The 15,368-nt window shown below is 41.3% G+C and overlaps 1 protein-coding gene across 2 annotated transcripts in view; it reads left to right on the top strand.

Annotated features, from left to right (window-relative positions):
* CTPS2 (CTP synthase 2) overlaps nucleotides 1-15,368 on the top strand; it is a 97,278-nt gene that overhangs the window by 65,201 nt on the left and 16,709 nt on the right. For both annotated transcript variants that reach the window (XM_054581093.1, XM_054581094.1), the window contains exons 15-17: nucleotides 6,288-6,343; nucleotides 8,631-8,727; nucleotides 13,518-13,662. In XM_054581093.1, the coding sequence (XP_054437068.1) occupies nucleotides 6,288-6,343; nucleotides 8,631-8,727; nucleotides 13,518-13,662 (298 nt within the window). The remainder of the gene's footprint in view (nucleotides 1-6,287; nucleotides 6,344-8,630; nucleotides 8,728-13,517; nucleotides 13,663-15,368) is intronic.

Below are 15,368 nucleotides of genomic sequence, written 5' to 3'. Positions count from 1 at the left end.
TTTGAATACAGCACTCTCCCGTGTATGTGTGCTCGTAGGAATGCTAGAGTAAACCCAATTTAAAGCAGTCTGAATTCTATATGCAATTTATAAAACTCTGCTCTCCAAGTCAGCATCCAAATGGTTAGGGAGTCTTTGCCTTTACTAACCAGGGGGGAAGGGTACAGAGGAGCCCCGAGTGCTCTGGGAGGCATAGAAGGCAAAGGGCCAGCCCCTGAGCGCTGTGCTGGGCGGGGCGGGAGGGGGCACTGTTAAAAGTGAGTGGATGCCATTTGCCATCTGGGGGTGTCCAGAGTAGTGGAGGATGTAACACCTGGACCTACTGAAAGGAATCAATCAGAAACCCCCTGCAGGTCACCGTACGCAACTGGAGACCAGGTCCTGGTGATTTCCCATTCAGGATTCTGACGATGGCCCTCATATTCAGGGCAGATGACATGGGGACAGCGAGCATTGACTCAATGCTGGCAGGGGAAGCTGGGGAGAGCTCTGGGTGATGGCACAAGCAGTGTGGCAGAGTCTAGGGTGCAGGAGGCCAGTGGAGCAGGTGGGAATGGAATACTTTAGGAAAAGGCTTAATTTGGGGAGGCTTCTTTGCATTTTCCCATAAGAAGGAGAAGGAGTTGACTAAACTCTTGGTTCTGCCTTAGTGTAAGAGAAAAGAGTTGGCAGGAGGCTAACTAGGAAGGTACTGAGTGAGTCCTAGTATTAAGGAGCTGGGTAAAATTCATGGTATTGGAAATGCAGCGTGGTTCAATCTCAAATTCGAAAGAACCGAAAGAAATGGGGAATAGGGACAACAAATTTTCACGGGCTGGAAAAATTGTGTTTGCTTTCTTATGTCCTATCAAGGCATTGATGGAGAAAAACAGCTTCTAGTTCTGGTGTGATTAGATTCTTGGGAAATTTAAGGGAAAAAAATCATGCCTTGCAAAAAGCCTTAGCTGGGTTAATGAGGTGATTTACAGAACAGTTTAAAAGAGGTCGTCAGGGATTTAGGAGTGCCGAAAGTCTTTGCCATGGTGATCTGTTGTGCTGAGGCACAAATTTGAAAGGAGCACGGTGGGGTCTTGTGACAGGAGGGTGCCAGCTGGCAGGCTTCCCCATTTCCCCATGGATGGTCCACACTGCAGGGTGGCTCTGTCCCGTGCTTCCTCCTGCCTTTTGCCGGGGAAACCATTTCCTAGCGTGTACTTGTTAATATGGGAGTTCACAGGTCTGAGACATAGCTCTTTTAGTCATGGCAACAGATGGCACTTATGTCTCCCTTACTGGACCAACACTGTTCTGAGCACTTCCCCCAGGGGAACTAGTGGAGCGGTTGACAGCCGAACCCCTGGACCCATGCTGGCCCATCAGAGGCCTGACCTACTATGCCTCAGTTTCTGTGTCTGTGAAATGGACATCAGAATAGCACCTGCTTTGTGACCTCCTTGTGAGGGTTAAATCAGTCATACATGTGAATCCTTAGAACAGTGCCTGGCACAGAAAAACCGCTATTCAGGTGTGGCTGTTGGGATCATAGTGTGAAGGGTTTATTGTATTGACCTGTGATTCTCCCAAAGCTCAGGGTAAACTTCAGTTAGTGACCTAGTATTAAGAATGGGGTCCAACTAGGGCAGTGGGAGGGGAGAAGGGCTGAGCCTGAGGAGAGGGGGAGCAGACAGCCCCTTTGTCTTGCAGGTTCTCTCCAGTCCCTCTGCTTTGCTTTCCTTGCTCCACACCTGCTAATATGGACCAGCAGAAGAATACAGAAAATCTAAGGAAGGCGATGTTAAACATGGGGTAAAAATACTAAGTAGGGGTGGGGTACAAACTATGAAAAAGAAGGTAACACTGCAATGTGGAGTTCAAGGCAAGGACTAGCCTTTTTAAAGAAGAAAATTAGCATTTTTATACTGGGAAATTGAGATAAAAGCAGATTATGAGAAATAAAATTAGGGAAAGAGGAGTTTACATATTTAAATGGAGTGAGATATTTTATAAAAACTAAAGGAATGATAAAATAAAGTCCAAAAATAATAAATGAAGGAGAAAGATAGTGGCTGGCCTGGCTGCACTTCCTGAGCTCCAGTAATTAAGACACTCTGTGTATCTTTTCAGTTATCCCTGTCCACACCCCTAGGACCCAGCATCGTTTTGCATGACAAAAGGAAATCTTAGGAAGGTTAAGTCCCTTGTTAGAAAGTCACCAAGCTGATTTCATGGCCTGAATTCTTGACCACCTCATTATACCAAATGGCTGGACCTTAATCAAACAAGGGAATGGCAAAACTCAAACAGCTCCCAGTGCTGAAAGCTTTCTTGTGCTGAGAGCCCTGAGACAGGGTTCTTCAGGGTTCAAGAGGAGTGTCTTGGGGGAGGAGAGAAGAGGGTACAGGAAGTGAAGACCCCACTCTTGGCTTCTGAAAGCCACTCTGAAACCATGTGCTTGGCTTGAGGCGAGATACGAGCACTAAATCGACATTGGACTGAGCAGTTGGGCCAACAGGACCAAGTAGGGAACGTAAACATGTCAAACACCCAAGCAGGAGAAATGCCACAGCATAAGCTCAACAATCAGTGGCAGCTACAGTGGGCCTCAGGGTTAGAGAGGCAATACAGAGCCGTGGGAACCAGGACAAATTGACAAGCACTTGCCCCATCAAAGGTTTAAGTGCTACAGCTGATAGTTGCATGAAGAACTGCGGATTCACCATTGCCAATATTCTAAATTTTCAAGAGAATTTGGAAATTGGGAATTTCATGAAAGATCACCTGATTTTTAAATGTCAGAAACTTACTTAAAAATTTAAAACATGTGTCTGCCAACACTGTGTAAGCCAGATGTACTGAAAATCCATGCCCTAGGCAGCCTCTTGGGATTATGTCATCTGCCATTGACGTTTGGATTGCTTCCGCCTTTTAGCTTGTAGAGCTTTTCGGAGGGAAAGTTTTGACTCTGAAAAAGAGAAATAAATCAGGTTCACTTGTTAGGATTACTAACACAGTGGTGGGGGTGGGCAGGACCATTAATGGGTTAAAAATATGTAGGAGACAGAATCTACCCGGAAGCACATTTGAGAAGGAGATGGTGTAATCTGACAAAGTGTTTTTGCTTCTGATAACCCTGTTATATACATTATCGGTGTCTCGCTGCTTACACTGGCAGTATTTCATAGGTCCTGAGACTGCTATCAGCTGTATGTCGCTAAAGCTTTGCTGACACTTGCTTCTTAAGTGAACGTTGAGCTTCTGTGCAGTTAACCTCTGTTGCATTTTATTTTGTCTCCAAAAAGACTAGGACAAAAAGGAAGAGTGTCTTTGTGTTGTTGCTGAGGATTTCCACTCTGCCTTGGATTATCACATGGCATGTGTACTCAATAAACCTATCCAGAGTACCACTCATAAGGACATGGTGTATTTACCCCTCAGTCTTTTAACTACGCCCCTAGATGCATTCTGCACTCAACAGTATCTAGCACCTGGCCTTGTCATTGATTGTCCTCTTATATAACACTTTTGGTGACAATGTGGATCAGTGATTCCTAACCGGGAGTTCATGGGGGAGTCACTCCTGGTGCTTTGTAAAAACCCACATGCCCAGGCAGACTTCTGAGAGTAACCAAATCAGAATCCTTGGTGCCAGGGGCCTGGAATGAGCATTCTTAGTTTTATTTTGTTTTTAAGGTGTTTTCAAATAAAACTGAACTGGTAACATTCTGAACTGATTCTCAACATAAGGTTTTAAAGGGAACTTTATTTTTCCCCTTTTCACAGACACGGAATGGATTAATTTTGTAAATTCTTTCTTCACAGATTTGTAAGTGATCAAGGTAGATTTTGAATGTAGAAAGTAACATTTTCAAAGTTCCGAACATGTTTCATTATATACCATGTAATGTATATATAAATGCTTCATTCATTCAACAAATATTTACTGAGTACCTGTTTATGGGCTAGGCACTTGTCTCAAGAATTGAGGGGACAGGTCCCTTATCTTGTCTGTTATCTTGTAGAACTTCTGTTCTTCTGTTTGGATTTCATAGTCTAGAGATAACAATAGCAATCTCATGGTCTACCTACTGTTCTAGCACTTCACATATTTTGACTTATTTAATCCTTCCAACAGCCTTATGTACTAGAGACTATCATAATCCCCATTTTACAGATGAGGAAACTGAGGCAGAGAGGTAAAGTCATTTGCCTATGCCACACATCCAGTAAGTGGTATAGTGAAATGTAAAGCCAGGCAGCCTGGCTCCAGAGCCACTGGGCCTCCTTCCTCTTCTGTCACCTGGGATATCTTAGCAAACACAAAGTTTGCCTTAAGCCAGACTGCAGGCATAGACCATGCTGCATCAAAGTTCACATGATATCCTGCTAGTTCCAATGACTTAAAGTATAATTCCTTATATCTTAACTTGTAGATTTTTCCCATTTTCCTCACCATCTCTATTAATATTGGCAGGCTCTGTTATTGAATTTGCGAAGTCATCTGTTGTAATGAAGGAAACAGAGAAGAGATTTCGGACTACAGGAGAGAAAGGTCAATCTCAAAGTCAGAGATGATAAGGGAGTCAGAATCCTCTCAAAATTGAGTCTGAATCTCTCAGCTGCTCTTCCTGCATTATAACTTCATGATGATAGATGTGCTTCCATTTTCCAGCTGGGCATTACTGTGCTATCATTTTTTATTTTCCCTTTAATTTTTATGAACTGATAGTTTGAGTACCAAGGCTCTGTCTTGAATGACTCCCCGTTTCTGTGGCATGCTAGAGTTCTCTCAAAGGAGCTTCCTGCCCGCACTATCCCTGTTTTCTTCTCCAACGCATATCTAATACTCACTGCCATTAACATCACCAGCGGTGATGCTCGGACTGTATGGACAGAATTGCAAGGAGAAGTTCAGTCATGGTCATCGAGCATACCTAGTCATAGGAGAGTACAACCGATTCGCGTTTTCTTCATCTAAGTCAAAATGTCAACCCAGGCACCAGGCATTTGGTCTATCTTGGTAGAAACTTCCTGTTCTATAGCTTCATGACATCGGGGAGAGTGTGCCGATCCCCTGCCTGTTGAACCGAGCACTGCTCTCCCAGTTCTGCTGGGGTTTGGCAATGTGTTCCAGCACTGTTGGCAGGTCCTCTCGCCCCTTGGCTGTGTGCCTGGAGTCTGCATCATGAGGGCTGTTGCTGAGGGAATCGTCCTTGGCCCCTCCAGCTGTTCCAGTGCTATAGCCCACTTGGCACAGGGGCTATTCTGCTTCTCCACCTACTCCAGCGGGGCCGGTTCCTGAGAGGTGTCTGCTGATGGATGCCAGTCCTATTCCACTCGCAGAAACAGAGGCATGTTTAACAAACCCCACATGTGACTCTCAGCCACACACTCCTAGTTAAGAACCATGGTATAGACGTGCTCATTTAGTCCAGCAGCCCTTTATTCCTGATGCTCAGCTTGCTTCCAATTGTTCTCTGTTAAATAATGCAGCAGTGTGCATATTTGTGGTTAAGTCTCTGTCCTTGTTTCTGGGGTAAATTCTTAGAGGTTGAATTTTAAAGTTCAAAGGACAGGCATATATCTATTTTAAAGCCTCACCCGAGGATATATTTTTATTGATTTTTTTAGAGACAGGAAGGGACAGAGAGAGTGAGAGGGAGAGAGAAACATCAATCAGTTGTCTCCCACATGCGCCCTGACTGGGGATTGAACCCACAACCTAGGTATGTGCCCTGAATGAGACTCAAACCCGCATCCTTTTGGTGTATAGGACGACGTTCCAACCAACTGAGCCACCTGGCCAAGGCAAAGTACAGGCATATTTTTAAGGTGATATGTGAAGCAATGTGGCTAGTACTACGTGAAAGTGTGTAGTGGAGAGAGTATGGGGTCAGGTAGGGCTTTGGGCAAGTTGTTTGGTTTCGTTTCTCTTCCTTTGGTTTCATTTTCTTCTTTTGTAAAATGAGCCCTGTTATGAATCTGCACAGAAGCAATGGTGTGGACGTTACTTGGTCTCTCAGCCCTGCAGGTAGGTCTATAAAATGAAGGCACACCTGCTGTAGTCCATGGGGCATAAAGGCAGGCTTCCCTTTATGCAACGTGATGGCTTACTTGAGAACTGCTTCAGGATTTCAAAGAAGCTATTGCTGTCCCATATTATAAGAGAAGAAAATCTAGATTACTCTCTGGAGTCTAGTTTATTTTTAGGCGTCTGATACAGATCAAAGAGACTTTCCCCACATAGATGCCATGGGTGTGGTTCCAAAGCTGATTACTGCAATATTAATTTCACTCTTGAATCGTTACAGGGAAACTGTATGGCGACGTTCCTTTTGTAGAAGAAAGACACAGACATCGATATGAGGTATGCTTTCACGCTGAATTACTGTGGAATGTAGATGCTTAGTGCAAGGAACCCCAGTGATTACGAGTGGGCCTCTGGACAAGAGTTGGGGAGATGGACTCCCATGGGCTCAGTGGGGGTAGAGTAGATACCAGAACAAGCCCAGGGTTCTGTTTTGAGGGAGGACTGGTGGGAATTGCTGCTGAGTAGGCTACCAACAATGGACAATGATTGGCTGAGCGTAGGCCATTTTTGTTCTTATTTCCATCAGGAACTAGCCTAATAAGTGGGATAAAAACTATTGATCTGCTTTGCCTAAGTGGTGGCTAGAAGGTGTAAGAACTACTATGTACACAATAGAATGGCCATTCATTCCTTCATACTTATTTTGCATCTAATATGCACTGGAGATGAAAGTAGCAAAGACACACATGGTCTTTCTCCTATTGGGGAGCTTACATTCTAATTGGAGAAGACAAAAATAAGATAACAAATAAAAATAATTACAGATTAAATAATATATATCAGGCAAGGCACTTGTATTTAGACTACAGTATATAAAGAATTCCTAGAACTTAACAATAAATAATGGCAAAAGATCTAAATAGACATCATTTGCCATCAAGGAAATGCAAATCAAAACCACAGAGAGGTACCACTTGACACCCATTAAGATGGCTATAATCAAAAGATGGATAATAACAAGTGTTGGTGAGGATGTGGAGTAATTGGAACTCTCAGACGTTGCTGGTGGGAATATAAAATGGAGCAGCTTTGGAAAAGAATCTGACAGTTCCTCAAAAGTTTGAACATAGAGTTACTGTATGACCCAGCAATTCCACTTCTATGAAATTAACCAAGAGAAATGAAAACATACATCCACACAAAAGCTTGTACACAAATGGTTATAGTAGCATTATTCATAATAGCCAAAAAAGGTGGAAACAACACAAAATGTCTATGAACTAATGAACAAAAAATTAAATGTGACATAACCATACAATGGAATATTATTTTGACAATAAAAAGAAATGAAATGTTGGTACATACTACAACATAGATGAACCTAGAAAACATGCTAATTGAAAGAAACTAGTCACAAAATACCAAATACTGTGTGATTCTATTACATGAAGTGCCCAGAATAGGCAAATCTAAAGAGAAAAAATGTGGATTAGTGGTTGCTAGGGCTGATGGGTGATGAAGGGGGTTGGAAGATGATGGTTAGAGAGTGCAGAGTATATTTTTGGATTGATTGTGGTGATGGTTGAATCCTGTGGGAATGTACTAAAAACCACTGAGTTGTACAGTCTTAATGGGTGAATTGTAAGGCATATGAATTATATCTCAATAAAGCTGTTTCAAAAAGAACAAAGTTTACAAATTTGAGAAGTAACCTAATGTTAAAAAAGAAAATAAAAGCATATGTGGTTAAGATTGAGAAGGATGGGGGGGGGGGACCCCACCTTGGTTTTAGATGAGAAAGTGCTTTTTGTGAAGGAGAGGCTGAAAAGCTTGGGAAAAAGCTAGTGATGAGACGAGTGAGGGAAGGGGCCATGAGCCTCTTCATCAAGTTGTCATCTATAAGCAGTATTTTATTTTTTAAAAAGATCTTATTTATTTTTAGAGAGAGGGGAAAGGAAGGAGAAAGAGAGGGAGAGAAACTTTGATGTGCAAGAGATACGTTGATCAGTTGTCTCTCATACCCCGCCAACTGGGACCTGGCCAGCAACCCAGGCATGTGCCCTGACTGGGATTCACACCATCAACTTTTCTGTTCACAAGCCATCACTCAATCTACTGAGCCACACCAGCCAGGGCTATAAGTAGTATTTTGCTAGAAAACTTGCTCCAAGGTTCTTTTTACAACTTTTATGTAACTATATATAAAGAAAACATTGGGGTTAGTCACAAGGTAAATAAGATAGTTTCAGTCCTCAAGCAGATTTGTGATTTGGGGAGAGAGAGTTAATTTTACACATAACTCAAAGCAAGAGGCAAATATGAGAATGGGTATAAATAGCTGATCTCAAGGTCCCAAGTCAAAATGTCTGTGTCACAGTCCTACTTTACGAATCTCATCTTGGGGGAGAGAAAGTGGGCCTCCCAAATTTAAGAGCTGATTAGACTATTTCTCAGATTCATCATGAATTTAAAAATTGGCTTTAGGGGCTGAATATAGAAATTAACTACTAGTTAGAGCATCACCGAAATAGAAAACCCACCCAGTTGATGGAAGGCCTTTTAGTAAGCTGATATGTCTGTATTGCCCTGCTGCACAAAGACATTTAATTTCTTGTTTCTACAGGTGAACCCCAGCCTGATCAATCAATTTGAGCAGAGCGACTTAAGTTTTGTAGGTCAGGATGTGGATGGGGAGAGGATGGAAATCATTGAACTGGCAAGTAAGTGAGCTCTTCATTTTTCAAAATTTTTGTGTTGAGCTAACATGTTTTTGTTGACTGTAGACATATGAAGCTGTAACTTGAGACCCATTTTGTTTGGTCTCTTTCTTTTCCTCTCTCCTTAGAAATAGCTATGCAACTAAATATAAATAATATGTACTAAATATAAAGTATGTGAGGAAACAAGCTGCCAGTAATCCTAATAATTTTGGGCCTATTTGTTAGACCCTACCATAACATGATGTATTGCCCTGCCAGTTCTAACAATAGTATGCTCCCTTACCCTCCCTGCATCCTTCTCTTGCTGCCAGCCTCTAGGTTAGGCACTCTGGGAAAGGCAGGCAGCCTACTGTTGAGTAGCTCTCTACCTTGTCTCTCCTTTCAGGGCCAATGGCCCAATGCCGTCTCACTATTGGAGACTGGTGTTGACATCTGTTGTGTGTGGGGCCCGGCCCTGCATCCCACCTGGTGTCTGCCTTTCTCTATTGCTCATGTGCATGGTCAAGTTTGGGCCAGTCACTGCACTCAGAGTTCTTAGTGAGACCAAACACAGCACCAAGGAATTGGACTTCTGTTGAGGCAGATCACTGAAGAAGTTGTCTGTGGCTGGGCTAGGGCACCCTTCAGGAACATAGGCACAAACTGTACATGTGTTGTTGACAAGACAGAGGACAGTGTTCTCACTTAAAGCTTCAAAGACAGGGTAAGCCCATGCTCACAGCTTCTCCCAGCTCTCCCTTCACATTCTAGCCCAGGGGTTGGCAGACTTTGACTGGTGGGCCAGATTCAGCCTGCTGACTATTTTTGTACAGGTCATGATCTAAGAATGGCTTTGACACTTTAAAATGGTTAAAAAAATATATTTTAAGATTGTGACATATAAAAATTATATGACATTTTAATATCATAAATAGTTTTATTGGAGCACACTTTGTGTATTGTGTATGGCTCCTTTTACTATGATACAATGGCAGTGATGAGTAGCTGGGAAAGAAACTTTCTGGTTCCCAAAGCCTAACTTATTTGCTATTTGGCCCTTTGCAGAAATGTTTGCCAACCCCTGTTCTAGATCCACACATATACACTTCACTTAACTAACTTGAATTTAATGTTTTCAGGTGCTGTGTCACCTGTTTGTCTACCTGAATGCTCTCCTAACCTTTCAAACTGAACTTATTTAAAACTAAATTGACACACTCTCCAAATGAGCCCTTCCTCTTGACTGTTTCTGTTAAGGTACCAACAGTCTCCTTGTCCAGGGTTTCTTACCCTCACCACCTCTGATATTTGGAGCAAGATCATTCTTTACAGTGGGGGCTCCCCTGAGCACCACGGGGTATTTGGCAGCATCTCTCGTCTCTACCCATTGGATGCCCCGCACTCCAAACTGCAACACCCAAAAACATCGCCAGACCTTGCCAACTGTCCCTGAGGGACACTTTCACCCCACATTCATCCCGGGTTGAAAACCACTCTTCCAGACCATCATACTTGAAATTGGACTTATTTAGCTCTTTTGCCCCTTCTTACCCTCAACTTGTAATTGGTTGTCAAGTCCCGTCAATTCCGTCGCGGGAAAGGTCGCATTTGGGATTGCATTCCCATTCCTATCATGCTGGTCCCAGGGTGTCGCGACTCCTAACAATGACAGGAGTCATGTTAGGACTATGCAATGTATGTGACACTAAGTTGTAAGATAAACCACTCTCACTTATTGGATGCTTCGTATGTACAGGATACTCTAAAAATAGTAACAATTTTCTAGAACGTACCTTTTCAACCTACATCCATTAGGTTCCAGATAACCTGGACTACTTACTCTTCTAACTTTTTTTCTTTTTCCATCTTAGCCCATGTCACTGTCCTCTGCTTCAAGTTCCTTTACTCTACCCCTGTCCTTTTCTGTTTCTAATCTGTTCAGGCACTGATTCAGGAGTCCTGAGCAGGGAGGAGAATTAAAGTAGGAAAAGGCTTTTTGAATGTAGTAGCAGGTAGCCTGGACCCTGAAGGAAGGAAAGGAATGGGCATTGAGTGTGCACTCACTAGATGCTTCTCTCTAGACCCCCTGCTAGGGATTCCTGCAGGCCCTAGTAATTCACAAGGCAGGTGACGCTATTCCCAAGAAGGAGGCTCTGTGTGCAAAGCGGTTAAATAAACTGCCCTGGGCTATCCAGCTAGCACCTGGTCTGGCTGGAGCCAAACTGGGTCATTGCCTCCTTCTGCCACCTCCCCTGTGGGATTTTATTGTTTCTTCATTTTACTGAACCTTCCATTTAAAATGTTCAATCCACGTTAAAGTTTTGAATTAGAATGAGAATTTATTTGCTATAGTTTTTCTGATGGAAATGCCCATTATTTAGAATTTGTATAGTGTGGATCACTGGCAAGTTAGTGAGAGGGTCAAGACTTTCCGAAGCAGATTACTATTTGTTTACTTGGTTCAAGTACCTATGCTCTGTTAATTCTCCTGTTTCTCATTATTGTCAGCAAATATTAGAAGCCTCTTTCATTATAAGGTTTTAAGTTTCCATTGACACTTTGAAATTTCATGTGGGTTGCAAAGGATATGAGAGCCAGCTGCTGTAAAACCTTGCAATTTTTAAAAGCTGATCACAGGGAATTCATTTATTAAGGAAAGTTCTGGATAAAACAACTATGGTATATTTACACAATGAAATACTACTCGGCTGTAAAAACGAGTAACATCTTATCCATGGCAACAGCATGGATGAACCTGGAGAACATGTGAAATGAAATAAGCCAGTCAGAGAAAGACAAGTGCCATATGATTTCACTCATATGTGGAATCTAATGAACAAAATGAACTAACAAGCAAAATAGAGACAAACTCATAGATGGAGAGCAGGCTGACAGCTCTGGGGAGGGGTGGAGTGGGGAGGGATCAAGTGAAAAGAAAAAGGGCTCATGGACATGGACAACAGTGTGGGGATTGCTGGGGGGAGGGGGGATAAGGGGGATAAGTGGTAAGGGAAAAATACAATAAAAATAAACTATTATTTTTTTTTTTAAAAGAAATGCCTCGGCTCTCAACCCAGACCTACGGAATCCACATGTTAGTGAGATCCCCAGGCTGTGTATTTATAAGCATATTAAAGGCGAAGGAGCTGTACCACTTGTTTAACACACACACACACACACACACACACACACACACACACACACACACAGAAAAATTCCCCAGAAGATTTGGATCTTAGCTACCACTTAGAAGCATATCCACAAATCCCTATATTACTAATAGCAATTCTAAAAGGAACAATAAAGCTTGAGATTACTACAATGACAGAATTTGGTTCAAAGCAATTAAGAGCATTATGTAAATGACTTTGTCTGGTTGATAGAATGTCATCAAAATAAAAAACTTTAGTCTCTTTCCTCATATTGGCATACGGTTTTTTTGTTTGTTTGTTTTTATAAAGTGATTCAGAGCAATGATCCAGTCATTTAAACATTTTGTCCTTGACTATAACATGATGCATTGCTTAGCTTCTGTCTGTAGTGGTACAAAAACACAATAATGGTCTGCTTCTTCCAAAGACATCCCTAGATGCTATGCTGTAAGATTCATTGCATCTTAAATTTAAAGCTACATTGCTTAGTTCCTTTTCTAAGGGTGGACAATTTCTATGTTTCTTGAGGGGACACATTCCTGAGAGAAGGTGGCATTCCCCTCACCAAGCTTTCATTCCTGAGTGTCCCTCTAATTAAACGAGGTTTCTTCCTACATGTGAGGTAGAGGATTTCTATACCAGACTTTTTGGGACTCAGAGCTGTCCAGTAGAACTTGCTGCAATGATAGAATGTTCTGTTCTGTTTTGTTCGATATGGTAGCCACTAATCATATGTAGCTATTGAGTATTGAAACATACTCAGTTAATTTGAATGAATTTAAATAGCCCACGTGTGGCTGTGGGCTACCATTTTGTAGAGTAAACCTTTAAATAACCTAGAGGAGTGGACATTTCCAATTAATTGTCATGTACATTACATCTAGGAAAACTTGAATTGCTCATATAGGGGATTCTTACCACTCTTAGTATGAAAATAGCTTCATTTCCCCCCTCCCCAAGTAATATATGCTCATTGTAAAGCTTCACGCAATACAGAAAAGTACAAAGAAGAGAAAGTCCTAAAAACCTTGGACTCTTTGCCACCTTGAGCCATAACCACCATGAACAAGTTGAAAGGCTATCCTTTCATCACTCACAGACCATTCATCACAAGGGATAAGTCACTGGCATAGGCTGAGCTATGAGTTCAGTTTCATGGAGCTCCCTATGATTAATACCCAACGTAAATCTGTGACTAGAAAAGCAGTTGTACTTGCTGCATTCCCAAGGGACCCTTACCTCGGGAAAGGAGACCTTGCAGAAAATGATCTGAAGCCATCTGAGAGAAAGGATGACCTATAGGTAGTCAAGTGTGAGAGATACCATGGAAACGGGCCCAACGTCGGTCTATGAAGGGCCTTCGAAAAGCAGGCAGATTTTGGGAAAGCACAACTAATTCATCTCCCCATTCAGAATTTTTTGCTTAATCTTGCTCATTCTAATACCAATTTCCAAAAATAAAATGTTGAATTTCTTACGAAGTGAGATGCCTTTTGAATTTGAAATTCTGCTGTGACGATGGACTATGAAAGTACCTGGCTATGAGCATGACAAGTTAAATAACCATCTCACCATTGAATGAGTTTCTGATTCAAAGATATGACCTTCCAAGTATTTCTCGGGTTTGCTTCAATCATATTATGGTTGTTCTCATTTCAGATCACCCCTATTTTGTTGGTGTCCAATTCCATCCTGAGTTTTCTTCTAGGCCGATGAAGCCTTCCCCTCCATACCTGGGACTATTACTTGCAGCAACTGGGAACCTGAATGCCTTCCTGCAACAAGGATGCAGACTGTCCTCCAGGTAACCAGCTCACTGCTCTTACCAATGGCCCAACATGCAGTTATCAGCGCCTTGGGTTTCTCATAAAATGTAATATCGTAGGATTTCTTTTCACAGTGAAGAATCATTTTTTCCTTCTTAACCATAGTGACTTTTTCTCTTGATAAAAATGATTTAATCATATCTGCAAAAGTAACCTGTCAGTTTTCCAAGTCATGCTAATGGTGGGAATTATTTTAGATTTTTTTTTTTTTGTCATTTTGATAAGTGAAAAATAGGATTTTCTTTTCTGGAGTCTTTGATTAACAAATATATATGAATATTTTATTGGCTTTTTGTTTTATGAATTGCCTGTTCATATGCTTTGCCCTACCTTTCCTTTTGCTATTATATTCTTTTATTTAATGATTGGTAAGCTCTTTATATATAAAGAACATTAATCCTTTGTTAGGTTGCAAATATTTTTTTCAAAGTGATTTCGTTTTCTTCCACGTTGTCAATGGTAGTTTTAATTTTCTTTAAAGAGTTTTAAATAAGGACTTCACATAGTTCTTATTTATGTATATGTTTTTTATTTATATAGCCAAATCTTTTATTTTTATGAATTCTGCCTTTAATGTCATGTGTAAAGTCTTTCCTTACCAAAGATTATATAAATAATAACCCACTTTTTTCCACTAGCACTTTTATGTTTTAAATTTTAAATAATAGTTTAAATCTATATAAACTTTATTTTTGGTGTAGTGTGTGAGGTAGGGATCTGGCTCCCCTCCCACTACCCCCCACCCCAGATGTTAGTAAGCTGAATAATTTAGATTTGTTTCAGGGATTTTTTTGCTTTGTTCCATTAATGATTTCATGTCTTGTTTCTGAACCGTTACAACCCTTTTCATTATCATACGATTATTGTAAATCAAGCTCTTATATACTGTACTCTCATTATTATTTAACATTTTTAAAAAAGTATTTTGCTGCTCTTCCAGATGAACTGTACAAAGATTTTATAAATCAGGTTTGAACTTAAAAATCCCTTATGGATTTCCATTAAAATTTCTTTATATTTCAATATTAATTTGGGGAGAATTAATATTTTCCTTTTTCTCATCCAAGAATATAACGTGTAATAACTTTAAAAGTGGAAGGAACTAGCCAGAATTATAGACCATACCTAGGGTCAGTATCATAACTGGATATGTGTTATTTAGAAGATTACCATTGATGACCCTCATCCTAGCAAACAACCCTTGTGATATTGCAGTTGAGGACCGCTGGGATCAGTGCTTGGTGCGTATGTGTGTGTTTGTGCTAATGCAAGCCTGCTTATTTGTGACATTACCTGCTAAGAGAAGCTAACAGTTCCATAGCATTTCCTTTGACTGTGTGTTCATATGGGAACAGCTTTATATATTTTGCGTGCCAGGCGTCTTACTGAATTAATGTTCACTCCTTGCACCCTTGAACTAGTGTACTCATTTTTATGCTGTGCCTTATGGAGCTGGAGTCCATCCTGCTGTGAGGAGCAGGCTCCTTCCTGTGCTCTGAGCTGCGTGGCTTATGCAGCAGATTGGAGATGCCAAAGTGTTCCCATGTTGAATATGTGCTGTGACCCTTCTCGGACACTTTACTGTCTCCACTATTTCAGTGATCACACGTGAAAGGAGAGTAACAGTGGAGCAGGTTAGATGGCTGGGGGAAATAGCTCACACTTAATAATTCATGCTTAACTA

The sequence above is a fragment of the Pteronotus mesoamericanus genome, unplaced genomic scaffold (assembly GCF_021234165.1).
Source record: "Pteronotus mesoamericanus isolate MK-2021 breed Mesoamerican mustached bat unplaced genomic scaffold, CSHL_Meso_final contig_65, whole genome shotgun sequence".
NCBI lineage: Eukaryota > Metazoa > Chordata > Mammalia > Chiroptera > Mormoopidae > Pteronotus > Pteronotus mesoamericanus.
The sequence above is the reverse complement of the archived record's forward strand: the minus strand, read 5'-3'. Positions and strand labels throughout refer to the sequence as shown.